At 37.7% G+C, this 26200-nt stretch overlaps 2 protein-coding genes and 1 non-coding gene across 4 annotated transcripts; 2 read left to right on the forward strand and 1 right to left on the reverse strand.

Moving 5' to 3' along the window:
• Positions 1-757: 757 nt before the first annotated feature.
• On the reverse strand, positions 758-10544 carry gaa (alpha glucosidase). The gene is made up of 19 exons (XM_026207543.1): positions 9464-10544; positions 8888-9039; positions 8542-8707; positions 8360-8456; positions 8157-8276; positions 7958-8076; positions 6299-6430; positions 6058-6168; positions 5786-5899; positions 4886-4970; positions 4684-4801; positions 4432-4565; positions 4032-4183; positions 2961-3109; positions 2737-2878; positions 2274-2372; positions 2032-2196; positions 1064-1216; positions 758-965 (listed from the first exon to the last, which is right to left on the reverse strand). The coding sequence occupies exons 1-19, from the start codon at positions 9986-9988 to the stop codon at positions 903-905; spliced, it is 2796 nt and encodes a 931-aa protein (XP_026063328.1). The 5' UTR covers positions 9989-10544; the 3' UTR covers positions 758-902.
• A 152-nt stretch (positions 10545-10696) lies between these two features.
• Positions 10697-25844, forward strand: LOC113046665 (transportin-2-like). Of its 2 annotated transcripts, XM_026207544.1 has the most exons (25): positions 10699-10838; positions 12075-12174; positions 12560-12635; positions 12774-12923; positions 13377-13483; positions 13709-13842; positions 13931-14012; positions 14702-14824; positions 14901-15019; positions 16416-16476; positions 16660-16831; positions 17042-17194; positions 18514-18739; positions 19399-19570; positions 19651-19737; positions 19821-19928; positions 20004-20162; positions 21355-21442; positions 21577-21675; positions 21776-21871; positions 22080-22155; positions 22242-22341; positions 23005-23079; positions 23189-23330; positions 23419-25844. In XM_026207544.1, exons 2-24 carry the CDS (start codon positions 12076-12078, stop codon positions 23294-23296), a joined length of 2670 nt encoding a protein of 889 aa, XP_026063329.1. In that variant the 5' UTR covers positions 10699-10838; position 12075; the 3' UTR covers positions 23297-23330; positions 23419-25844. The 2 variants fall into 2 exon arrangements, with proteins under 2 accessions (XP_026063330.1, XP_026063329.1); XM_026207545.1 differs by lacking the exons at positions 21776-21871; positions 22080-22155; positions 22242-22341; ... (1 more) ...; positions 23189-23330; positions 23419-25844 and having other exon boundaries at positions 10697-10838; positions 21546-21677.
• LOC113047689 (small nucleolar RNA SNORD41) lies at positions 16519-16587 on the forward strand. Its single transcript, XR_003276347.1, has one exon. It is a non-coding gene; the product is annotated as a small nucleolar RNA SNORD41 (small nucleolar RNA).
• Positions 25845-26200: the final 356 nt, after the last annotated feature.

Raw genomic sequence — 26200 nt, forward strand, 5'->3', positions numbered from 1 at the left:
AATAAGCTTTACATTGATGTATTGTTTGTTATGACAGGATCATATTTGGCTGAGATACAACTATTTGGAAATATGGAATCTGAGGATGAAAAAACTAAATAAAAAATAACATAAAATAAATAAATAAAAATATTGAGAGTTGTCCAAATGAGTTTATTAGCAATGTATATTATTAATCAGAAATTAAGTTTTTATATGTTTAATTTAAGAAATTTACCAAATATCATCATGGAACATGATCTTTAACTACTATCCTAACGATTTATGACATGAAAAATGTATTATTTTTTTTTGACCCATACAATGTATAGTTGGCTATTGCTACAAGTATACCCCAGCCACCTACTGTATATTAAAATGGATTTAAATCTGAGCTTAATTTGAGAAAAATACAGTGCCCCTACTGTGCATATTTAGCTATATATTTATTTGTTTAATATAATCTTATAAGCAGAAGACCAACAATAACAACAAAATAATATTCTTCTTATTATTATTTCTCTGACATGTAAAATAAACCCTTTCTACGTGTACTGGGTTAGGCTAAGTGACACTTGTCATAGCACTTGCATATTGTTGCTCTCTTGTTGGTCTTGATTGCTCCTATTGTCATCATTTGTAAGCAGCTTTGGATAAAAGCGTCAGCTAAATGACTAAATGTAAAAGGAAAAACGTATGGATTATAAGAAATACTGATTATTCTAATTCTTCAGTCACACAACAATGAAACATTAAGAACATTTAACAAAAAATATATTTATTTTATAGCACAAAACTATATTTAAATGGCAATGACAGTAGAAACATGCTGTTAATGATAAATGGGTAAAAACATTATATATGCATTCATATTGCATAAGCAAGGAACATATACACAGCTATATAACAGCAGAGATTTCTCATCAGCTCCACTTCACTGTGATCATGGCTGTCATGGGGAGGTCCAGACCTGGCACTGTCAGAACCTGCAACACACACACACACAAATTCACTACCTCATGACAGCTTTTTGAGATCAACCCATTTTAAAGATCAGCATGAAACACAAGCACTTGATGCATACCTTGGTGTCTGGGCTGTAAGAGAAGACATGAACCTTTTTGCCATTGGCCCACACGGCTGTAGGTGGAGCCTGGACCCCAAAAACACGCACTTCCCCGAGGACCAAACCATCGAGACATCCATTTAATTTGACTGGCTTACTGACCACATAAGACTGCAGGGAAATATGACAGAATCAAACAAACAACAGAATACATTTCAAATTAATGCACACATTGACCAGAACTTTTGAGTGTTCTTCAGTAGTCCATTTGTTTGATGGGGTTCAAATGATGTTCTAGTTGAAGGAATAGTTCACCCAAAAAAAAAAAAAAAAAAATGTTACTCATCATCAGGCCATCCTAGATGAGTTTGTTTCTTTATCAGAACAGATCTGGAGAAATGCATTTTAATTTTAAATCCTCACCTCCGGTCAAAATACTAGTCTATAATCCATAGTCCAATAATTTTGCTTGCAAACGGTGCTTTTTCTCTGCATATTTTGCTCCTGATTCAGACAAAATGACTTTTTTCAAAAGAAAAAGCAATACTATGGATATGAATCATATTTTAGCCAGAAGCATTGGGGAAAAAAATGATGGATTTGTTTCTTACAAACATGCTGCATCAGTTGATGGACTGTTTTTATAATCTGTTTACACTCTTATTTTGATGGCACCCATTCACTGCAGAGGGTCTATTGGTGAGCACGTGATGAAATGCTTCTTTTTTCTAAATCTGTTCTGATGAAGAAACATCTTGAATGGTCTGAGGGTGAGTACATTTTCAGCAAATATTCATAAAAAGTGCATTGAACTGCCAGTCAAAGATCTGGTAAACACAACGCTTGCTCTTTTCCAATTTTAACGCCTGATGAAGCAATTCACGTTGGATTGCTCTAACACAAGATAACAATTGGAAACAGATGTTCAATAGAAAAAAAAAAACCATTCAAGTCAACATGAGGCCAAAATTCACCCTATTTTGTACCTCTTCAGCAAAGAACAGAACATACGAATAATTTCCACGCTCAAAAGTGTCCAGACTTTCCCCATCGTCCCAGAAGAGCTCCCCTTCAGCCCAATTCCCCACAGACAGTGCCACGATTAGCGTGAAGGGATTCCTGCGAGATGCTGTGGTCGTCAATGCAGGGGCCTGAGAAACAGATAGGGATGGCAGAATTCACTTGCTACACAACAAAACACACAAACATCGCTAGATCTGGTCTTCACCTGCTGCGGGATGATGCTCCCTTCTCTCACATGAACGTTAATGGTGTCTAAAGGAGCAGGGAACAGAAAGTATTGCCCTTTGCTGTAACATGCTTCCCCCTATGAGAAAACACAGAGGATTCAATCACATATAGATTTGTCTTAAAGGGGGCTTTTGAATTACATTGTAGCTTTGTAAACAAATCACAACGTGACGCATGCTTTGAATTTTATTTAAAAGCGTCTACAAGGTAAATCCCAGAGAGCTTAATACGGTGGGCCAAAGGGAGGATGGAAAATTGTTACAGTATCAAGTTCTCATTTGTAATCATTAGGAAACTACATTACTTGGCATGAACTAATAGAGAGATACACTTATGAATTATAAATAAATATTCCATTAATCTAAGGAAATGTTGCTTTGATAAAATCTATTAATGTCTCGATTTAAATATGTAGCGCATAGTATAAGAGGAGGGATTACATTGTTCAGACTGTACCAAGTCCCCGGGGGAAGATAGGCCGTCACCTCCAGCGCTCCCTCCTCCAGAACGGGGCTGATGAGCAGGGAAGCGCCCCACAGGAACTGCCTGTCAATGGTCTGGCAGTTTGGATCAGTGGGGAACCTGAGAGAACCAGCAAGTCTCAGTAAACAGGTGACCGCTGAGCTCAGAGGAAGAGATATTGAGCTGAAATGAGTGTGTGTACTCAAGGAAGAGCGGACGGGCCACGGTGCGGCTGGAGGTGTGTGTGTGATGGAACAGGGTGTAGAGGAAGGGCAGCAGAGAGTAGCGCAGTGTAATCACAGTCCTCATGGCATCCTGGGCCTGCTGGCTGAATACATACGGCTCTTGGGGCTGGGGGTATGGAATATGGGAAGAAATATTCATATACTGCTAATATTGCAACAGGCTATATTTTGGTCACACTTTAGTTTGGGGAAACATTCATACTATTAACTAATTATTGAGTACAACTTTTGCATAAAAAAATGCTGCTTATTTTTAATAAGTTGTTAAGTTTAGGTATTGGCTATGATAGGGATGTAGAATATGGTTATGCAGAATAAGGCATCAATATGTGCTTTATAAGAACTAATAATCAGCCAAAATTCTAGTAATAACAGTCTAGTCAACAGTGAGAAATAGGTCATCAAACTAAACATTTACCCATATTGTAAATTAATAATATTCATTCAGAAAATACCCAGAAAATTATTAAGCAGCGCAACTGTTTTTAACATTGATAATAATATAAAAGTAACTTGAGCACTAAATCAGTATATTATTATATTAACATATTAAAAGTTAAATAATATATTAAAATGAAATGTTTTTAAATGATAAATAATCATTTACAATATAACTATTTTTATTATGGTAAAGTGTTTTTGATCAAATAAATGCAGCAATAAAAAAAACAATAAAAGTTAAATAGAGCTATATATTTTTTCTCCATACATTAGAATGAGTCCTGTTTAATGTTTTTCTGTGAAAACAAATTATTAATATCATACATTTGTACCATGATTTACAGAAGTTACCCACTAAAATGTCATTCGGTTTAACAATAGTTCATATACCTAAAATATCAGGAATATTTCCAACAAGAATCGTTAAATAACATTAACTATTTAAAAATGATTTAAAATGTAACAAAATTCAGTATGATCACATTTTCTTTTAAATATTTTAATAAGACATCTTGTCTTATATCTATCGATTTATCAATATGTATTTATTTCTCTAGCTGGCTTTAAACTGTTGACTGGTATCTCACCGCATTGGGTCTGTCATTATGGTTTCTCATAAGGGGGTAAAAGGCTCCAAGTTGTGTCCAGCGCACACACAGCTCTTCAGTAGTGTCTCCACCAAACCCACAGACATCAGCTCCCACTAACGGGACGCCATAGAGTCCAAAGAGGAGCACACCTGGTCCAGACACACAAACACAGCAATATGCTAAGAGCAGGGACGAAACGTACTTGGTTTGCAGGCTTTAAAAATAAAAAAAAAAGACAAAGATGTTATATAAAAATGGAAATCCACACATTTTCCACACAACTGTCATATCTGGGAGGCCAGGTTGCATTATGAATATCTCATATATAGTACATTACATTCTTTGTTTGCGTTTAGCATGAGTGTTTTAGCATATGCTTGTGGTTGTTTTCTCTCACCAGGTATTGAAAAGCGCAGTTGCTCCCAGTCACTCCGCACATCTCCAGTCCAGTGTGCAGAGAAACGGCCCAGTCCTGGAAAAGACGACCGGGACAGGACAAACGGCCGAGTGCTCTTGACTTTCAACAGTGCCCTGAAACACAAATGAGTGGAACGCTGGTAATCATGTTAAACCATGTCAAATGTCTCTGTTTCCCGATTAACTTTCATCATTTAAGGTCTTTTATGAACTGAAGGGGCATTTCTGTGACCTGTGGGTGGCGATGGCCTCGGTCAACCCATACAGATTGTGCAGATTGTAATGACTGGACAGATACTGCTGTGCGGACACACACAGCGTTCCTGAGTTTAACTGACCTCCGATCACACCTGTAAACCCACACACATCAATAACCATCAATCATCAATAATAGTCATTTTTTTAAAAGTATATTAAGAGTTTGCTATTCTGACCTGGTGTATAAGGTGGTTTCTCCAAGTCAGAGTCAGGACACCCATCCACAGAGCCCTCCACGAAATTTGACGGCTCATTCATGTCCTGTGAGTAAAATTTCAAAGGAAAAGTTCTATATAGTGTATATATGTTCTGCTAAATTTGGCCACTTTTTCAACAAAAACTGAATAAATAATAGGAATAATAAAATATAAAACTTTTTTTTTAAAATAAAAAATTACTTTATGTATATTCAATTTACATAAAGAGTAAAAAAAAACTCTACATATGGACGACCCTGGACCACAAAACCAGTCTTAAGTGTCAATTTTTCGAAATTGAGATTTATACAACATCTGAAAGCTGAATAAACAAGCTTTCCATTGATGTATGGTTTATTATGATCAAACAATATTTGGCTGAGATACAACTATTTGAATATCTGGAATCTGAGTGTGCAAAAAAAATCTAAATACTGAGAAAATTGCCTTTGAAGTTGTCCAAATGAATTCTTAACAATGCATATTACTAATGAAAATTCGGTTTTGATGTATCTACGTTAGGAAATTTACAAAATATCTTTATGGAACATGATCTTAATATCCTAAAGATTTTTGGTATAAAAGAAAAATCGATCATTTTGACCCATACAATGTTTTTTTGGCTATTGTTAAAAATATACCCCTTAAGACTGGTTTTGTGCTCCAGGGTCACATACAGAGATCTTAAAGGTACACTAAAATATATTAAACATAAATAAGAAATAGCTTTTTAAAAAACATTTCTTTTTAAAGCTTTTAACTCACATTCAAAATAAAAATAACATTTATGTGGCCCTTTTAACATCATGCATATATGTTTTGTTACCTTTGTAAAACACCCTTTATATTTGATTTAAAATGAAATCCGTAAACACTCACTATCCAGAGTCCATCCACAGGTACCTTGCTGTGAAAGACTCTGATGCAGTCCATCCACCAGTCCTGTGTTGTGGGATTGGTGAAATCTGGGAATGCGGTTGGACCCGGCCATACCTGGCGAGAAAGATACAAGATCCCTATGCTGCCCTCCATATACCATAATGACTATAACACTGCTAATAATACAACAGAGCAGGAAGAAAATACATGCTGTAAATGACATTATCATGACTAACTTTAAGTGACGATAACATTTCATGTGTGGTACTAACCTTTCCAATAAGGATCTGTCCAGTGGAGTTTTTGATGAACACTCCCCTCTTCAGCCCGTCATCAAAGGGTTTGTATGAACCAGGAGGACTCGCACTGCTGATGCCTGGATCCTGACACAAAAACACATGCTATTTAACACTGATTTGGCTTTATTTTTTACTAAAGATACTAATAGCCCTGATATTTGAAGACAAAGGATCAAGCGCAAACAACACAAGTTGGAAAAAACCATCCACGTACCAGAATGAGCACATACTTCATGCCCAGCTGATGGAACTCTTCAACCATTTGGGGCAAATCTCCAAATCTTTGAGGATCAAACGTAAAGACTCTTCTTCGGTCTGCATAATCAAGGTCATTCCACTGTACGTCCTACAGAGGAAAATTTAAGGATTATTGTGTATATCTTTTGACCTTTCATTTCCGGTACCATGAATGAATCAGAAGCCATGTGAACAACAATTTTACACAAAACTGGATTCAAAATAACTGATATTGTCATGTGACAACAGTATAGGGTCATTCCATGTCAAACCAACCAGAGGTCCTCAGTTAATAATGGTGATTTTAATCATTTTTATTTCTGGTGAAACAGTATTTGTTCTTCGGACACTCCTCTTTAAAAGAAAAAGGATAGGCTGTATGAAAAGTGACCCACATTTGGTTTTTGACCATTGATAATGTGTACAGTTTAACTATTTACTCTTGGAGCCATACTGAGATCTCTGGAATTTAAATATGTAAGGAAACCACACACACACACACACACACACACACACACAAAAGGCTTGTTCCCATTTTAGAATGGTCACCATTGGCATATACTGCAACAAAGATGGCTAAAGTGAACATATTTTATTAATAGGCCTACCAATATCTCTGTATAAATAAGATTTAATAAAAGCTCGACTCCTGTAATTTGGCTGCAAATGTCTGGCGAAACCTGCCATTTTGACCCCCCTCAATAAATATTCATCCTTGGCATTGAAGGGATAATTGATGCAAAATGTAAATTATGTCAATAATTTCTCACCCTCATGTCATTCCATATCCGTCAGACCTTCGTTCATCCTCAGAACACAAATTAAGATATTTTTGATGAAATCCGAGAGCTTTATGATCCTCCATGGACAGCAACACAACTGAAATGTTCCCAGGCCCAGAAATGTAGTAAGAACATCATTAAAACAGTCCATGTGACATAAGTCGCTCAAGTTGTTATTTGGTTTTATTTGCACACAAACACTATTCTCGTAGCTACATAAAATTATGGTTGAATCACTGATGCCACATGGATTGTTTTAACAGCATCTTTACTACCTTTACGGGTCTTAAACGTGTCCGTTGCTGTCTTTGGAGGGTCAGAGAGCTCTTGGATTTCATCAAAATATCTTAATTTGTGTTCTGAAGATGAACAAAGGTCTTAAGGTTCTGGAACAACATGAGGGTGAGGAATTAATGACAGAATTTTTGGGTAAAATGTGGCTTTCATCACTATGTATTGCAGTGTAAGTTTCTGATATTTGGCTGAACTCACATAGAATGACCCTAAAGCAAACTACAGTTTAAAAACTACTTATTAAAATATAGACAGTGAACACACAGTACTGTATATACTCAAACCTTTTGACTCCAAGGGCTCCCATTGTCCACAACAATATTCAAAGCCCCCCTCCATTTATGTTTACAATTTCTACCTGATAAAATATTTTAGAACTTGGTGTGTATATATTCATCATTAATGCAGTTTTAAGATGGTATTAACTTGGATAATTCATGGTTTTAAAATTAATTTAAATGTAAATAATTGTAAGTCATCTTAAGGCCCACTTGGAAGTATGCTACAGTGTACCCCCCACCCCCCAGCTGAGAAACACTGGGAACAACAGGGGAACATACTAGAGGGATCTTGGCCTGGCGCATGAGCTGTACCACAGTTCTCGTCCTGTTGGTGGACGTATAACCCCAGCGACAGAGGTGGAAGCCCAGAGACCAGTAGGGGGGCATCATGGGATAACCTCAAATGACCAGAAACAACAACTTAAGTTGCCTTGTGTGTAAAATACAATTCTAACACAGCATGTAGACTGTTAAATACCTATAACCTCATGGTACTGCTGAACTACACTCTGAGGACTTGGGCCTAAAAAGATGTAGAAGTCCAGTATTCCTCCGACAGTCGCCCAAGTTAATGCTGGAGCGGGCTGCAGGAACACTTCTGCAATTGGCAGGTTATCAAAACTTTTAGTCTTAAAAAGGAGACATAATACGCCATTTTAGACAACAACAAAAACACTGTACCCATCGCATTGCTGTTGAGAAGAAAGACTCCATGTGCCTGTCCATCACCTTCTTGGACCAAAAAGAAAGGGTGGGAGCCGTACAGGTTGGCGTTTCTCTACAAAGGCCCATATAAAACATTAAATACAGCTGCAAACAAAGGGCAAGTTAAAGAAGAATGTGAAATGCTATGAAGGTCTTACATGTGGCGCCATGTCTCTGTTCCATAATGAAACAGAGGTCCAGTTGAGGTCCAGTGTGATGGGGGTGTAATGTTCACCCAGGCCAGATATCACAGAGGAAGCCATGCTGCTGGAGAGCTGGAGATACTGATCTGCAAACAGGAGCGGGCCTATTGTAGTATTCAGACTAGGAAAAGAAAAATGCAATGCATTTGTTCAATAATATTAAAATTAAAAGAAATTTGTTTGTGGCAAATTACAAAACTGTTGCCATATGGTTCAGTGGGCTGTCATTGACTGCCAGTAACAATACAAGCAGAAAACTTACGCAAATAAAAGTAAGAAAAGAAAAACTATCTAAACTTACAGAACCCGGCCATTGGATTTTCGCCGTACAATGAATCCAAACGGATCTGGTTGGAAGTCAACATCATAGAGGGGGTTCTGTATGTCCTTTTGGCCCCTGGATTGGGACGTCACAAAGGGAACCTCATATCGTGGAGATGCTGGATCTTTCAGCTGTGTTAAAGTGAAATTAGTAAGATAAAGTAGGAATGGGTCATCTAAAGGCTGTCATCTAAAAAATACAGATGTTTGAACAATTTACAACTGACATTAAAATGTTTCTAAAAGTAAAAATTTGTAAGCAATAAAAACAATGCAATTGTTTAAGATGTACAACATTTTGTGCTGTTATTCATATAATAAATATCTAAATTATATATTAACAAATAAAAAAAAAAATGAACAACTAGTCGCAGACTATTCCAGCCTTAAATAAAGCTAAATTAAATATTTCCAAAATTAACAATTTCTGATGCAGATTTCAGTCACAACTGATTCAAGCATTTATGTTTGCCAGAATTCAATGACAGATCATCTGACTGTATTACTGAGAATACCTTTATGATTTGTAAATGAAATGACTACATGAATTGCTCACAGTGAGGTGAAGACGACCCAGAGTCTCAGGCATCACATCTAGCTGCAGTGTGGGGATGTCCCGGGGCAGGTATGAGGGTGCAGAACGGGCCAGGGTGGCTCTTTGGCCCTTCTCTGTGGGCAACAGGGGCCCCATCTTGTAGCCTGGGTAACGAACTGGGTAGAAACACCACGGTGGTCCTCCTAATCCAGACCGAGGGAGAGGCACATAGCAACATCCTCTTCCCTCACAATCAGCCCGGCTCAGAGATCTATCACGGCCACAGCTGATCCGGCTCTCCACAGCTACACCACACTGACCTCTGACTAAACTAGTGTGAGTCCTGGGACCAGCAGATACATTAACATCACTGCTTAAGTTCTTTCGGAACTCGACGCTCCTGTATGAGATGTTTGAACTATGCTGCCATTCTGCTGCTGATGGAAAAAAGGCAAATGAAAGGTTCTTGTCCTTGAGCACCATAATAAGAAGTACAGAAGTCAGTAGTGCAAGAGTGTGCAGGGGCCCACAGCAGATCCTGGCCATTAAAAGGGCTAAGTTTAACTGTTCTTGTATTAAACACAGGTTTATCAAGCTGCAATGATCAATACAATAACTAGAGATTGTAAAACAAGCGTCAAAGGGAAAACGAAAGAAAGAGGGTAAGATTATTTACTGTCGTGTCAGCACAATAAATGGCTCATCTCTTTTTCAAAGCGGGGGAGAAAATGACGCATGCGCAATTGCGCACTCACAAAACTTCACAACCTAGTTTGTCAAACGCAGCATGATGATCCAGCTTTAAATAACGCAAGCGAGATCTCACTCCGGGCGCCGCCATTTCCACGTGACGTCACGACCCTGATGATCAGCGAAATCGATGTTTCCTGTTTTATTAGAGCGTTTTTATTGTGCTATTGTATTATATGTTTATTAATTTACATTGCATTCATTTTTCTGGTTACAATGTTATTTCTTGCCTTTGCTATGCTTATTTTATATTGTTATTTTATTATTAGTGTTATTTATTTGTGGCAAATTGAACGTATATTCTTGCACTGCTTAGTTTATTTTTTATCTCATTGCAAATGTGTAACGATACAGCAAAAATTCAGATATACCAGAGAATAAATGTTGGTTAACTTAAGTTCGACCCATATCAGTTTGCATAAACATGTGCGTAGACATACAATTTCAATTTTATTTATATTTTGGTCTCTATTACATGTATTACTACAAACTCCCTCGCGGATATTGATTTGAAACTGGCTACAGTGTGGCGTTGACCGTCACTTCCTCGTTGTAACGCTCGCTCTGCGGAAGTGTTTGAAATCGCAGTTGCGCGAGACGACTAGCGCTGCACGAGCTGATCGATAGGCCTCCGCACGCGGCATGTGTAAGTGAAAACGACCTAGTTCTCATCATTAATAGTATTTACATCATATATTATATATACAGGGAGAGTTTAACACAGTATTAGTCGGTAGCATGGATGGGAACGAGTATGCATAATAGATTATAGGCGGACACTTCATGTATGTGTCTAATCCTGTTTTTGGGGAATTAAATAGCCTTTACTTGTTACCCCAGGATTTACAGTTTCGCATGAAGTTCATATTATTTTGTGCTGGTGTTATCATAAAGGCTATTATTAGGTATTTGTGCGGCTCGTGTGTGAGGTTTTCTCACCACACATGAGGAGAGAGAGCAGGCCTCGGCGTGGTATGCAGGCTTCACCATGTGCACTGCTGGCTTTTTCGTCCTTTGTCTGGATTTAATAACGAACAACAATTTAGTCAAACATCTGATAAACGTTTTTTGTCAACTTTACTCCGGTTTCAACCATTTTACTGAATTGCGTAAACTACGTGCATGAATTCTCCGTTCACAAAAAAACCGGTTCGTCATTAAATTTAATGTTTGAGTGCCCAAAATATAATACATGTTGAACAGATTGTAAAACCACTTTACATTCTTACTAATAGAAGTATGAAAAAACTAGAACTATGTTTTTCTCTCTTTTAAAAGAAATTGAATGATTTTAAGAAATAGATTTGAATGATTTCATTGTTACTTTGATATACATACAAGAATAAAATGAACTGAAAACAAAAATGACTTATTTAGTATGAAATTGAGATCAAACTTTTCCTGGAAGCTCTTAAATTTGAAATTACAGTAGTTTTTTTTTTTTTTTTTTTTTTTAAAGAGAGAGAGAGGTTTTCTACAGGTGATTGTGTGTCTGAAATGGATTTATCTTTTGTTATCACCAATAAACTTGCATAACATTCTCTCCGTTTCCATTTGTTTGCTTTAACCTTTGGTTAACCAAACCAAAGTTTGTCTCCAATCACTGATATAGGGATTACACTTAACATAATTTGGCAGGTTGTAAACTGTTGCATTGATATTGTATGTTTATCAATGCCTTCTAGTGTCCTCAACAGCACAGTGCATAATACACAAGGTGATCATAGTGGACTACACTGCTCTGCAAAAGTACACAGACCACAAAGTGGATGAAGTTGTTTTGCAGTCATAGTTGTCGCAATCGTTTGATATGAGGAAGTGTTTCATGAAGACACGAGGCAGGAGAATGTAATTGTTTGTGTCTTGTGTGGTTTCTGCGTAGGATGGAGTGGCAGCCGGATGAACAAGGCCTCCAGCAGGTCCTGCATCTCCTGAAAGACTCCCAGTCTCCGAACACCGCCGCGCAGAGAGCTGTGCAGCAGGTATCCTCATCCCCATCTTCACACACAATATCTGCTGCCAGTTACACTTCTAAAGGGATGTGTGATGTGTGGGTGGTGACCACACTGATATTGTAAAGCTGCCGGGTTTTTTTTGTAATTATATATAGCAGTATGACAAGGATGTATTGAATTTAGTGTGCCAGGTTTCAAAAGCACTGACTGGTTATCAAGCTTTCTCCACAGTGCAATAATATGTTTGGATACCTGATGATGTGGCATAACAAGAAACTAATTATCGGCTGTGGGGCGTTTGCATGAATGCTTTCTCAAAGTATCATTCATGTGCATATTATACAGTGACTATTCATGCACAGTCAGTTACCATCATAGTAATGCCTTAATTCTCCTTCATTTGAACTCTCAGAAACTAGAGCAGCTCAACCAGTTTCCTGATTTCAACAACTATCTTATCTTCGTCCTGACGAGGCTGAAAACTGAAGGTGGGTGTCGGGTTCGTTTTATTTTTATAAAGCTCATTGCATTTTTAATCATCTTACACGTGTGGGTTGTTCCATGAGGGTTTCAGCCATGAATTTGATGATAAAATGGTCTGTTTCCTGTCGTCTTATGCTCTTCAGATGAGCCCACTCGATCTCTCAGCGGTCTGATACTGAAGAACAATGTAAAGGTTCACTATCAGAACTTCCCCCCTGCAGTCGCGCACTTCATCAAGCAGGAATGTTTAAACAACATCGGGGACCCTTCCCCTCTCATCCGCGCCACGATCGGTGAGCCTCTCAGCCAAAGGATTTGATTTTATTAGCTAGAAATCACATTTTGTGAATGCAGTCTTAAAAACCACTTGGAAAAAGGTCTTTTGTTTACCAAAGCTGCATTTAGTAAAAAAAAAAAAAAACAGTAATACTGTGAAATCGTAATTAAAATGTAAAGTTATTTTAAAAAAGTGAGTTATTCCTGTGATTTCGTTACTGCAGTCTTCACTGTCACCTGATCCTTCAGAAATCATCCTAATATGCCGCTTGTTATTAATGTGCCGCTTTATATTTTAGTGCAAACTGTGATGCATTTGTTCAGGATCTTTTAATTTAAAAGGAAATTCAGTATTTATTTGAAATATAAATATTTGTAACTTTATAAATGTCACTTTTGATCAATTTTATGGGCGGTCAGTGCTAATATCTAAATTTTCTATGTGCTGATTCTTGTCCGTCTGTGCTCAGGCATCCTCATCACAACGATTTCCACCAAAGGGGAGCTGCAGACGTGGCCGGAGTTACTGCCTCATCTGTGCAACATGCTCGATTCAGAGGACTACAACATCTGTGAGGTCAGTGCATTGCCTCTTCATATCCGCTTTAACTTAATCCTTTCTTTGTCCTCTCACTCGTTTATCCTGCTTTTCCCCTTCTATTCTGTGTGCATTTTCCTATGCAAATGTGTTTGGAAATGATTCAAGACGTAGGCAAAGTGGTTCTGGTGCTCTCTGTATCATGTCTAGAGATGCTCCAGAGTTGTGTGACTTGTATCTTGGTTCGTTCTCGTTCACACGCAGGGCTCGTTCGGAGCTTTACAGAAGATCTGCGAGGACTCGTCTGAGCTCCTGGACAGCGACGCTCTCAACCGACCCCTCAACATCATGATTCCCAAGTTCCTGCAGTTCTTCAAACACTGCAGCCCCAAGATCAGGTCGGTCTGAGAGAGGATGGACGGTGGTTTTTCATGTCCTACGTTGAATTGTTCTGGGAATCTTATGCTTGTTCATGTGTGACTTTAGGTCTCATGCTATTGCCTGTGTGAACCAGTTTATCATCGGAAGAGCACAAGCCCTGATGGACAACATTGACACCTTCATTGAGGTACCTGCAGTTGGAACGTGATTTATTCACGAAATACATTTACATGGGACCTGAATCATAGAACTCATTTATTCAGATGACAATGTGTTTTGTCATACTATAGAGCCAAGAACTTGCTGGTCAAGTTGTTAGTCACATGAATGTCATTTGCAGACAAAATGTCTTATTGCTTGTTGTTATATTATTATATCCTAATTCAAAATAAGAAAATTGATGTGCAATCGAATAATCTCAAATTATGGTCATTTAAAGGTTAACTTGAACTCTTATTTACATAGTTACTTGACCTGGCTACTTGTTTGACAATTAACATCATTTATATAATTAGTACATAATATAAAAAAATTAAAAATCTTGGAAAATTAATATTCTCATGACATTACCACGAAGTACAACAGTTATTGTACAACATCTTTTAGATTGATCCCTTGTAAACTCGCAGATGTGAAATTAAAGCACTCGCAGATGAAATCCCACACAACTTTGGTGCTAAAAAAAAAACAAAGGGTATTTCGGCTGGTACTTTTACACTGGTGGTGGGAGTAAAACGCCAACATTTCCTGATTCAGATGGTACAAGTCACTGACTAGCCCCTGTAAATCTTGAAATAAGCCCCAATAACTGTCTGAATATGGCTTTACCATGATTGCATTGTTTTAATCTGTTGTTCTCCTGGCTTGTTACTCCAGAGTCTGTTTGCGCTGGCCGCAGATGAGGAATCGGAGGTGCGCAAGAACGTGTGCAGGGCTCTGGTCATGCTGCTGGAGGTGCGAGTGGACCGCCTCATCCCTCACATGCGCAGTATCGTTGAGGTGAGAGCTTGATGACCCAGAAGTGATGTAGATCTGGAGCAGTCAGAGATGCTGATGATGTTGACTCTTTGTGCAGTACATGCTGCAGCGCTCACAGGACCCGGATGAGAACGTGGCTCTGGAGGCCTGTGAGTTCTGGCTTACGCTGGCTGAACAGCCCATCTGTAAGGACGTCCTGTCTGGACATCTTGCACAGTAAGTGACCTTTCTCTTTTCTCATGAGAGTCTCACCAAGAGAAGTGTGTTTGCTTCAGTCTCAAACCCTTCACGAGCAACTGTTCTGAACTGTGACAGACACATGCAGAAGACAAAGACACATTAATGGGGCAAATGGTAGTTCCATTGATTTGATAGCCCTCCAAAAGTTAGATAATTGAACATAAGAAACTATACAATGAAGCGTGGTATGCTCCATACATTGTTGCATACATTGCAAACATGAAATATTAGCATCCTGCTTAGCTTCTGTAGTATGAATTGAGTTTTTCTTGGTTACACAGGATGTTTATTTTTTTTTCTTTAGTGTAAAATGCAGTGATAAATTAGTAAGTCCAGTGTGTGTTATGTAAATAGTGTATTTTACTTATTGTCACTTAAGATCTGCCTCAAATTATTTTTCACATTCTCTGGTATAAATTAATGTGCAAATGAATTTGAACAATTATTATTAATGTATGTAATTTAACAGAATTTCTTTAAAAGCATTTGCTAAAATGTTATACATTAAGACATTAAAAAAAAAGATTATAGGAGAATCTCAATTGCTTGGCTTGTTATTGCCTTAATTTTATTATTTTAAAGTTAGCTTTTTCCATTTTAAACTAACATAAGACTTTCAAATCACTAAATAGCCTTTTTTCCTATTTTGATTTTACAATTGGCTGTTTTTTTATTTATTATATAAATTAAAATAATTCCCTCTTTGAACATTTAGCCATTAAAATGAACAACCGCACCACAGCAGAATCTCAATTGGCACATTTCTTCTGTTGCGCAGTATTTGGCAACTGAACTTCCTGCCTGTTGCCTTAGAAATTACAGGGTTTCCACGCTTCTTGAAAGTACTTGAATAACAGACACTTGTTTAGTAGAATTGTGCTATTTGGTAAATGTTCCTATGTGGATATCTGCAATATCATTAACAATACTCGTTTATAACCATCACTAATATGGCTGCTTCTTAAGATCTTAGGTCTATGATGTGTTCTGTTATTGCGTAAACTTCATTATTTGAAGTGCACTACGGTCCAGTAATCGCAAAAGGCTTTGTGCTCGTTACTTTTTAATAAACAGGTTTTGGTGCTCTTAATGTGGTAGGCGCGGTCACTTTAGCGCTTCAGTTCAAGGGGAAAGTTACCCATTTAATCCTTCTCTTTACTACTATACTATATAATGAAGATGAATTAACATCAAAATTCAGACTATTTTATAAGAGAGCCTACAGTACAACTTACTGACATGTCTCATGTAAAAGCTCATTCAGTGTTTCAAACTGCAATTTTATTTAACCGATTAAGAATAACAGACTGAAAGTGTGAAAGACATACACTCACTGACAAGCTAGTCAAACTCTTTCTTTAATCTCTCTTAGACTGGTTCCTGTTCTGGTGAATGGCATGAAGTACTCTGAGATTGACATCATTTTGTTGAAGGTTAGTTACTTGACTTCACAAGAAGTCTGCACCAGCCTGGCCTCGGGTGTGATGATAACATTATCCCTGATCCTCTCCATGATTTTCAAGTATTCATACTGTCTGACCCAAGGCCTTTGACTCAGTCATCACTGTCCAGATTTGGCAGTCGTTTCATCACCTGACCTTCTGCTTCCTGTGTAGGGCGACGTGGAGGAAGACGAGGCCGTGCCGGACAACGAGCAGGACATAAAGCCACGCTTTCACAAGTCTCGCACCGTCACCCTTCGGCACGAGGGTACTGAGGGTGAGGAAGGAGAGGAGAGTGATGAGGATGACGATGATGACGACGACAGTTTGTCCGACTGGAATCTGCGTAAGTGTCTCGTAAAAGAAACCAACCTGATGCTGGTGAAACCCTGCCTGTTTTTGTAAGGTTGTTTTCTGTGGAGATGATTACACACTATGTCATGAATGTCAGTGATGTTTAAGTATTCATACTGTCTGATCCACAAAAAGCTTTTGAAGCCTAAAGTTACACTGGTGCTGAGTGAAACCTCTAACCCCATGTGCTACATCTCTGCAGGAAAGTGTTCGGCGGCTGCCCTTGATGTCCTGGCAAACGTGTTTCGGGATGAGCTGCTGCCCCACCTGCTTCCAGTGCTGAAGGAGCTGCTGTTCCACCCGGACTGGATTGTTAAAGAGTCTGGCATCCTGGTGCTGGGAGCCATCGCTGAAGGTAGAACACAATGAATGCAAGAATGGTGTAACATTGTAACCCTGTTTGTGCTAAAACTGGGCTTTGTTCTGATTTGAATGCTAGAGTACAGTTTAAGACTCTATACAATAATAATTCATGTTTTTAACAGTAGTATGCAACTAACTGAGGTGAGGTCATGTGACCGTTAAGCACATTTAATTCAGCTACATCATATTTGGTCATTTTGTGCATTTTGAGCTCAATTTTGTTTGTAAAAAAAAAAAATATCGATCTATGGCAATATTTTAAACATCGTTTTGTTTTCACTAAATGATTTATTGTTAATTTAACACAAGTCTTTTTTTTTTCTCAAAGCAAATCTCTTTAAAGGTCAATGTAAAACAGATAAACACTCGAATCACAGTATAGCAGAGTTCAGTGTATGGTTTTAGAACTGTAGACTAAATCAGCGGTCCCCAAACCCCGGGCCGCACAAGAAAGAATAAATAACTTGCATTAAAGCTGCAGTTGGTAACTTTAGGCGCTCGCGTCTGGCGGAAGAACATTGTAGCCGGAGCTACTTCTCTGTTTACATCTATGGCGAGTCAGGCAGGTACTGTGCTACTCTGCAGTGATTCAGGATGAGACAAAAACATTGATTTATTAGGGGGTAGAGAGGATGCTATTCATGTTATGTTTTTGGCGCGATGTTACTAGAACGCTGCTTATAAAGTTGCATACGAATACACAGTGGATTCAGGTTTATTACTATATTTTCAATATACCACACTTTTTATGCCAGTCGTATAATTTTATTTTGTTGTATTTATCCATCACACCTTAAAGCCCGGTCCGTGAAAATATTGTCTGACTCTAAACCGGTCCCGGTCCACTAAAAAGGTTGGGGACCGCTGCACTGAATAATTAACATCATATCTTAATCTTTATGACTTAATTTGCACCCTCATATTCCATGCATGCAAAAATAAATTGTGTACTTGCATATTATACCCTACTATTCAAAGGTTTGGGGGTCGGTAAGATTTTTTTTTTTTTTAAACCCTCATGCTCATGATCTGTTTATACTACCATTTAAAATAACAATACTTTTACTCCTTCCTCCAGTCTTGAGTGTCACATGATCTTCAGAAATCATTCTAATATACTTATTTGATGGTCAAAATCATTTATTATTGTTGTTATTGAAAACGGTTGTTTACTATTTTTGTGAAAACACATAAGTTTTTCTTATTCCGTACTAGTGTATTAAATTGAAATCTCCTTAAATCTTACTGACCTTGAACTGTGGCTCATCAGTGTGTATCCTCGTTTCTGAGCTGCTCCTCTCTTGTCCTCAGGCTGTATGCAGGATATGGTGCCGTACCTGCCGGAGTTGATTCCTCACCTGATCCAGTGTCTCTGTGATAAGAAAGCGCTGGTCCGCTCCATCGCCTGCTGGACTCTGAGCCGCTATGCACACTGGGTGGTCAGCCAGCCGCCAGACCCCTACCTCAAACCCCTCATGACCGAGCTGCTCAAACGCATCCTCGACAGCAACAAGAGGGTTCAAGAGGCCGCCTGCAGGTGTGTTAAACAAAATACAGCCTCCAGACCAAAATAACAGCTCTTAAATCTGTCTTTCTTGCAGCAGCCTTTAACTAATAAATTGGGATAAACATCACTGGTGTGCATTTTAAGAAGAAACAAAGACACTGATATGTTTTGAGATCAGTCAGTGCAAGTTTCTTTCAGTTGAAACCATGTTAAGCCTTACATCACTGGTGTGCATTTTAAGAAGAAACAAAGACACTGATATGTTTTGAGATCAGTCAGTGCAAGTTTCTTTCAGTTGAAACCATGTTAAGCCTTGTCTGTGAAACTTTTGAAGAGTACACTACAGTGACTAAAACAAATAAAAGCTAAATAGGAAAAACAAAACAGACAAAATGTCAAAATCACATAGGAGTTAAAAAAATTAAATAAAAACTGTAGACTAAAAAAGCTCATTTAAAATATTAATAAATACTACAGTCTCACAAGTGTTTGTTTGGCCCCTGTCCCAACCCTAATAGCTATAGAGCCCTCTTAAACACACCAGCTAAAACAAAGAAAGCCCAACATAGATTTTGAGTGTGTGTGTGTGTGTTTTTAGATACTTTTCAGTTTTTTCTGTTCAGCCTGGACAGAGCTTCTGGAGATGTATCGGCATGTTGAGCTAATTCTTGGGTTTTTCCTTCCATCAGTGCGTTTGCTACTCTTGAAGAGGAGGCCTGTACAGAGCTGGTCCCCTACTTGAGCTTCATTCTGGACACGCTGGTGTTTGCCTTCAGCAAGTACCAGCACAAGAACCTGTTGATCCTCTACGACGCCATCGGGACCCTTGCTGACTCTGTGGGACACCATCTTAACCAGCCGGTGAGAGCACTGTGCCTCGGAGTGTTTCGAGAGGAACATGTTCAAGAATCATAGTTACATGTGAACGTTTTGTTTAACAGGAATACATCCAAAAGCTCATGCCTCCTCTCATTCAGAAATGGAATGAGTTAAAAGATGAAGACAAGGATCTGTTCCCGTTGTTGGAGGTAAAATAGTTTTGCAAAAAGAGAAAAAAAATCATACTTCAAAACTGAAATGTCTTAAGGAGTTTGTTACTTTCTTATTTTAGTGCCTGTCTTCAGTGGCCACAGCACTACAGAGCGGCTTCCTGCCCTACTGTGAACCAGTTTACCAGCGCTGTGTGACCCTGGTCCAGAAGAACCTCGCTCAAGCCATGGTCCGTGGAGAACGAACAGTTGTGGTTCTGGTTCATTCCCCTGGTCTTGAGCTTTTCTTTCTGTTCTTGTTGCAGATGTATAACCAGCACCCTGACCAGTACGAGGCCCCTGATAAAGACTTCATGATTGTGGCCCTCGATCTGCTCAGCGGTCTGGCCGAGGGACTCGGAGCTCATGTAGAACAGCTGGTCACACGCAGCAACATCATGACCCTGATCTTCCAGTGCATGCAGGCATGGCCTAATCAATATTTTCAATATTTGAATTCAATATTTTATAGTGATCAATATTTCAGTTAATAACTGAATGATGATTATGAAAATTATAATGATGATGATTTTTGTTGTTATTGAATACATTTAATACGTGTGTGTGTGTGTGTGTGTGTGTGTGTGTGTGTATACATATATGGATATATAAAATATATTAACATTAGAAATACTAAAATAAGTTTAGTATTTAATATGCAAATATTTAATATCCTATGTTTAAAAATCTTTATCAAATAGGAAATAGAAAAATAAGCTTATATAAAACTTATTTTAGTATGGTGCGTGTCTATATAATTTATGGTTTAATTTTATTATAAATGTAATATAATTTTTTTTATCTATTATGGTTTAACAATAAATAATGTATTATTAAATGTATGTATTGGACTCTTAACACGTAATCTGAATTGACTATCAAGCCAAACCTGATTATTTGTAGTAAAATAATTTTAGTAGGGCTGATTATGACACGATCATAATTGTTGATCATTGCCGTTTATAAATTATGACTATTAAATTTGACATTGAATGATGTTTATACCATTGTTTGATGCAACTGCATGCCGTATTTTTATATGAAAATAAACAAGCTGAAAACACTTGAACTAAAAAAAATGTAGTGCCTTTTTATAGTATTTACATTTATGCATTTAGCAGACACTTTTATCCCTAGCAACTTACAGTGCATTTATTCATTATTAACCAGCGTGTAGTATTAAGCCTCAAATGTCAACTATACATCAGATTGGTTTCTTTAAATTATAAAGTAAAAATATGAATGGTATTACAATGTTTTAACTAATACTGAATTTAAAATAATGGGAAAAACCCTTAAAATAACATGTAGAAAAAAGGGAAAAAAAAACATCTTAAGCGGGCATAATGACTTAAGTGGACTTTAAATGATTAATTGCCACTTTGAACGATTACGTAATTGTAGCATCCGTAATTGTAATTGCAATGTGAAACTCTGTTAGTTGTGCAGTCCTGATTTTCAGTTATTCTTCTTCCTTTGCTCATGTTGTCTCAAGTGCATCTGATTTAATCTGCTGCATAATAACTGTGTGGAAAATGTAACATGAATTTGATTTAGAAAATCTAATTGTGTGTTGTATGCACAAAGCCTAAAGCTGTATTTCTGCTCTAATTAAAGGACACCATGCCAGAAGTGCGTCAGAGTTCGTTCGCTCTGCTGGGGGACCTGACTAAGGCATGTTTCCTTCACGTCAAGCCCTGCATCGGTGAGCTGTGCTCTTTGACTCTACTGAGTGAAGCCTGACACATGGAGAGCTGCTTTCTCATGCTAGCTGTTGCTTCTGTGTGTGTGTGTGTTGTGCTGGTCAGTTTGTCATTGGTGTCCGTTTACACTCTCTAGCTGAGTTCTTGCCTGTGCTGGGCCTCAATCTCAACCCGGAGTTCATATCGGTGTGCAACAATGCCACATGGGCCATCGGAGAGATCGCCATACAGATGGGTGAGTGTTTATGCACTCTCATATATGAATTACCATTTCATATTCATTAACGTGCAGTTATTTGCTAATCTAATACCACTCCTGTCTGGTGTTTTTTCAGGTACGGAGATGCAGCCGTTTGTGGCCCTGGTTCTCAATAGCCTTGTGGAGATCATCAACAGACCTAATACACCCAAAACTCTGCTGGAGAACACGGGTAAATGCACACAGCAAGAAGAATTCAATAAAATCACACGAAATGTATGATGAACTCCAATAACAGACATTCGAAACCTGAATTATCTGTGGAAAGTGGTGTTCTGATTGCTGAAGCTTGGACTGCAGCCTTTTTTAGCTTGAAACTTTGAAAAGCACTCATGGCCCTTTTCTTGTACTTTTGTTTTCTCTGTGTGTGTGTGAAACAGCCATTACGATTGGTCGGCTGGGATATGTGTGCCCACAGGAAGTTGCCCCCATGTTGCCGCAGTTCATTCGCCCTTGGTGAGATGTTGATTTAATTAGTGTGATTTAAACACAAAAATCTGCTAATCTTCTGAAATAAACTGCTCTTCATTTGTTCAACGTAGGTGCACGTCACTTAGAAACATCCGGGACAATGAAGAGAAAGACTCCGCCTTCAGGGGCATTTGCGTAATGATTGGGGTAAATCCTGGAGGTGTCGTACAGGTGAGGATCATTCAAGACCAAATCTGTTATGCCATTTTGCGAGAGCGGAGTTATTATATATTTTTAATATTTATTTGATTTGCTACATTAACCATAGTAACATCTATGTACCCAATCATTAAAATGCAATAAAAGCAAAAATGTTCAACACATTTTCAATGTAAATTAAGCTTCAATTCAATAAAAAAGTTGAATTTAACTCGATCTAAATATGACGTTCATACTTTATAGCGATATCAGAATCAAAAGCAATATAAATATAACAATTTTTCTTCTACATTCTCTTACGTGCTTACGATAAGAATTTATATAATTTGTTAAATTAAAATAAATCTAAATAATAAATTGGGGTTTTGGCTATAGTTTCCATACTCAAAAAGTTCTTCCATACTATCAAAAAATAAAACCAATATGAATATAATGACATAATTTCTGTAATCTTTTTCTGTATTCTCTTATGTACTTACTACAATAAAATGTCAACAGAATTAATCTAATTGATTACATTTTAAATAAATTATAATAGTGAGTTGGGCTTAACGTTCCATACTGTATAGCAATATCAGAAATAAATATATAATTGAATGTATGTTTTCTCTCTCCTTCTGATGAACTAACTACAGTATGGTTTAATGCAATTTTTTTTTGTTTTCGGGGATGCAGGACTTCATCTTCTTCTGTGACGCTGTGGCCTCCTGGGTAAATCCCAAAGAGGATCTGAGGGACATGTTCTACAAGGTACAGATCCTCTTCTTCTGTAACAGATATTTAATGGGTTCACAGCTGGCCAAGATTGAAGCACAATTGTCTGCTATGCTTCAATAGATTTTGTCCATGTCTTGTCTAGATTTTGCACGGCTTCAAGGATCAGGTCGGTGAGGATAACTGGCAGCAGTTCTCTGAACAGTTTCCACCGCTGCTGAAGGAGAGGCTTTCAGCCTGCTATGGTGTGTAGACACCACCCCGCTGACATGGGAACCAACTATTAGGTGAGGAGAGCCTCTGTGATACAGTAGAGCATCAAACTGAAGCAGCTTTGGCCAATCGTTTGGAACAACACACTGTTTTTATTTGCAGGTCAAATCTACGGGAGGGTTACTGGGGAACTCATCCATGTCTGTTTGTGGGAACTACCTGCTGTTAGAGCCAAAGACGTGTGACGGTTTGTGATCTGGAGCGACCCCGCGTCCTCCAGCTCTGTGCAAGAGGATTCGAAAGAGAGTTAATGTGAAATCAGCCTTTTTACTATCACCGCTTGGCTTCTGACTTGCTCCGAATGGGAATAAAAGCTGAAGCTCAGGGATCTTGATCCGGGAGGGAGGGTTCGTTCAGGCAAGATTCACCAGCTGCTTATAGGACAAAACCACGCCATTCACAAGCCTGGCTTCTCCGCTAGACGCCAAAAGCACACACACAAACTGCAACGAGCGGCATACATGTGCCTGAACCAAAATTTGTTTTCTTAAAGCGACAGATCACCCGAAAATGAAAACTTCCAATGTCTCTCAAAACAAGTGTATATCATCTCTAAGATGTGGAATAGCACAATTACTCTTTTACATGTACAACAAAAAGTGCGTTATAGCTGCAAAAGTTATGATTTTAAAGTAGTTACGCAGTGTTTTCCCAGTCTCCTGAAGCCATGCAGAGGTTTGCTTGAGAAACTGGCTGAAGTGAAGTAGTTATTCGCTAGAAGCTGTGATATACACCGCATAAGTCACCATCAACTTGTTTTAATGGGAAATTTTCATTTTGGTGGTGTCCTTTCGTTTTAAAAACTAAGTATAACACAAGTTCTTAGGGTTGACTGATGACAGACGCATGCAATCATCATGACACAAGTACATATTTCCGAATTATCTGCCTGCTTGATTTCTTTCCACAGCTCCGTATTGCATCGATCTGTCTTTTCATTCCACAAAGTAACGGCTTTCTTCACGTATCGCTGAGAATTCTGCTGTAGCCAGTAAAGGAACCGTAATGGAGGTGTTGATTTAGGCCACGTTTCGTTAAGCACATACCTTGATTTGTTTCCTCTCTTCTTTTTGCCAATCTAAAAAGTGCATAGCGAGAAAGGCAATGGGGATTCTTGATTAAGTGACGAGTAATAATTTTTCCTAATTGATTGTTGTGATCTGTAGTCTGTATTTAAGCATTATTATTATTCTTTTGTTGCAAACGTCACGTAAAGATCCTGCACCAAGAAATCATTGTAGAGAACGAGTGTTTGCCTCTGCTGCTTTAAAATAAATTTTAGGGATTTAAATAACTGTAATGCTTAAGGAACTTTAGTTAGTGGCATTATTGAAATGCACTTTCTCTTATAAGGTCTATTTGTTTCCCCCTCAAAGATGGGAACCTATTGAAGTTATGAAGGCTGTTTTTGTTAAGAGTAAGGATGTTGGCTTGTGTAAGGACAATCTAATTATCACGACGGAGAAAACGATTTCTTTAATGACCTTAAATTAAACATGGAGTAAAATTTTAGCAAAGCAACTAACCTGTGTTAATGGCATGTGAAGTGTTATGATTCTCCAGGCCACACAATATGCATTTGTCCCTTGTAGACTGATTTAATTTCAAGGATGTGTAATTGCAAGTACATTGTGTGTCGATGGGGTTTAGAATTTAGGAGAGGTTTCCCAAATCTTTTTCCCAAATTTTTTTTAGCCGCTTTGAGCATATTTCAGCTGTTGTTGTGATTTTAAAATGCCTGTTCAAGCAATATGCATGTTCATCTCTACGAATATCAGTTGCATCTAAAGTTTATTTTCTCATTAAACACTAGCTCTGATGATCTTGTTTTTAAAATAAATACTTAATTTGTTTTTATGGTGCTTTTTTTTTTTTTTTTTTTTTTTTTTTTTGTATTTAACAGATTTGGTAAGCAACCCTGATAGACATTTAATTCAAGGTAGAATAACTCGAGTTTGACCTTAAAATGCAAAGTTGATATTGTAAAATTGTGTGGTCTGATTTGGAAATCATGCTGTATTTAGATTTGATTCGTTAAAACTGTCAAATTAAAAGCCTCACTTTGTCATAGATTAATGCACTGATGCATTTGCTCCTGTTACTGTAATGATGTTATGCTGCCAAGCAGACCCGTGATCCACCAAGACCTGTATTTTTTTTTATTTTTATTTTTTTTTTACTTTTGCATTTTATTTAAAATTAAGTATTTTTGTTTAATTGTTTAATATGCTTTTGTTTAATATATTTTGTTTTGTGCATATGCACAAAGATTTTTTTAGACTTTAAAAGTTTTATTTTTGCTTTCTTTTTGTTTTAAAGAATTTTATTTATTTGTTTTGGATTTTTCTTTTAATTTTCTGCGATGGAGAAATGCGTTTAGCTTATGATTTTCAGAAAGTCTGCTGAAGCATTATGATGTTTACCTCACCCTTCCCAGTCCTCAGTTTGGATGTAGACTTGTTTTTCCACTAATCACCTTTCTTCAAATTCTTTGAATGGGGAAATAAACCTTTTCTGTCAAATAAAAACAAAGTGTGGTCTCTCTTTTTCTCCTTCAGCTGTCTAGATGTTGACATAATGGTCTGGCCAGACAGAAACGGTCTCAAAAAGATGGAAAAAATGCGTACACTAGTGACATATTGTGCACTTAACTGAATGCCCTAGCATTTCTGTCCATACTTTACTGTATGCAACATTTTTTTTATCCATAGTTCATGACAACTGAAATCACTCCCCCCACTTTCTATTTGGAAATTGTCTAAATATTGTTTTATGAATTCAGGTAAAACGGTCACAGAAAAGTCCCATTTTAGCAGTATTATTAAAACAATCGTAGTAATTATTAAATCAGTGTACTAATCAGATTTTTATTAATCAAGGAATC

This window comes from Carassius auratus, chromosome 28 (genome assembly GCF_003368295.1).
Source record: "Carassius auratus strain Wakin chromosome 28, ASM336829v1, whole genome shotgun sequence".
In the NCBI taxonomy this organism is placed as follows: Eukaryota; Metazoa; Chordata; class Actinopteri; order Cypriniformes; family Cyprinidae; genus Carassius; species Carassius auratus.

Bases quoted from the DNA above. Each gene is read 5' to 3' on its own strand.
- gaa (XM_026207543.1), bottom strand. From the start codon at position 9,988: ATGGCCAGGATCTGCTGTGGGCCCCTGCACACTCTTGCACTACTGACT. The intron at 8,457-8,541 runs GTAAGACCTTCA...GGGCCTTTGTAG, and splicing joins ACAGAGACATGGCGCCACAT to AGAAACGCCAACCTGTACGG. The intron at 6,169-6,298 runs GTACGTGGATGG...TTTTTGTGTCAG, and splicing joins TGAAGTATGTGCTCATTCTG to GATCCAGGCATCAGCAGTGC.
- LOC113046665 (XM_026207544.1), top strand. From the start codon at position 12,076: ATGGAGTGGCAGCCGGATGAACAAGGCCTCCAGCAGGTCCTGCATCTC. The intron at 13,484-13,708 runs GTCAGTGCATTG...GTTCACACGCAG, and splicing joins AGGACTACAACATCTGTGAG to GGCTCGTTCGGAGCTTTACA. The intron at 21,443-21,576 runs GTGAGCTGTGCT...TACACTCTCTAG, and splicing joins TCACGTCAAGCCCTGCATCG to CTGAGTTCTTGCCTGTGCTG.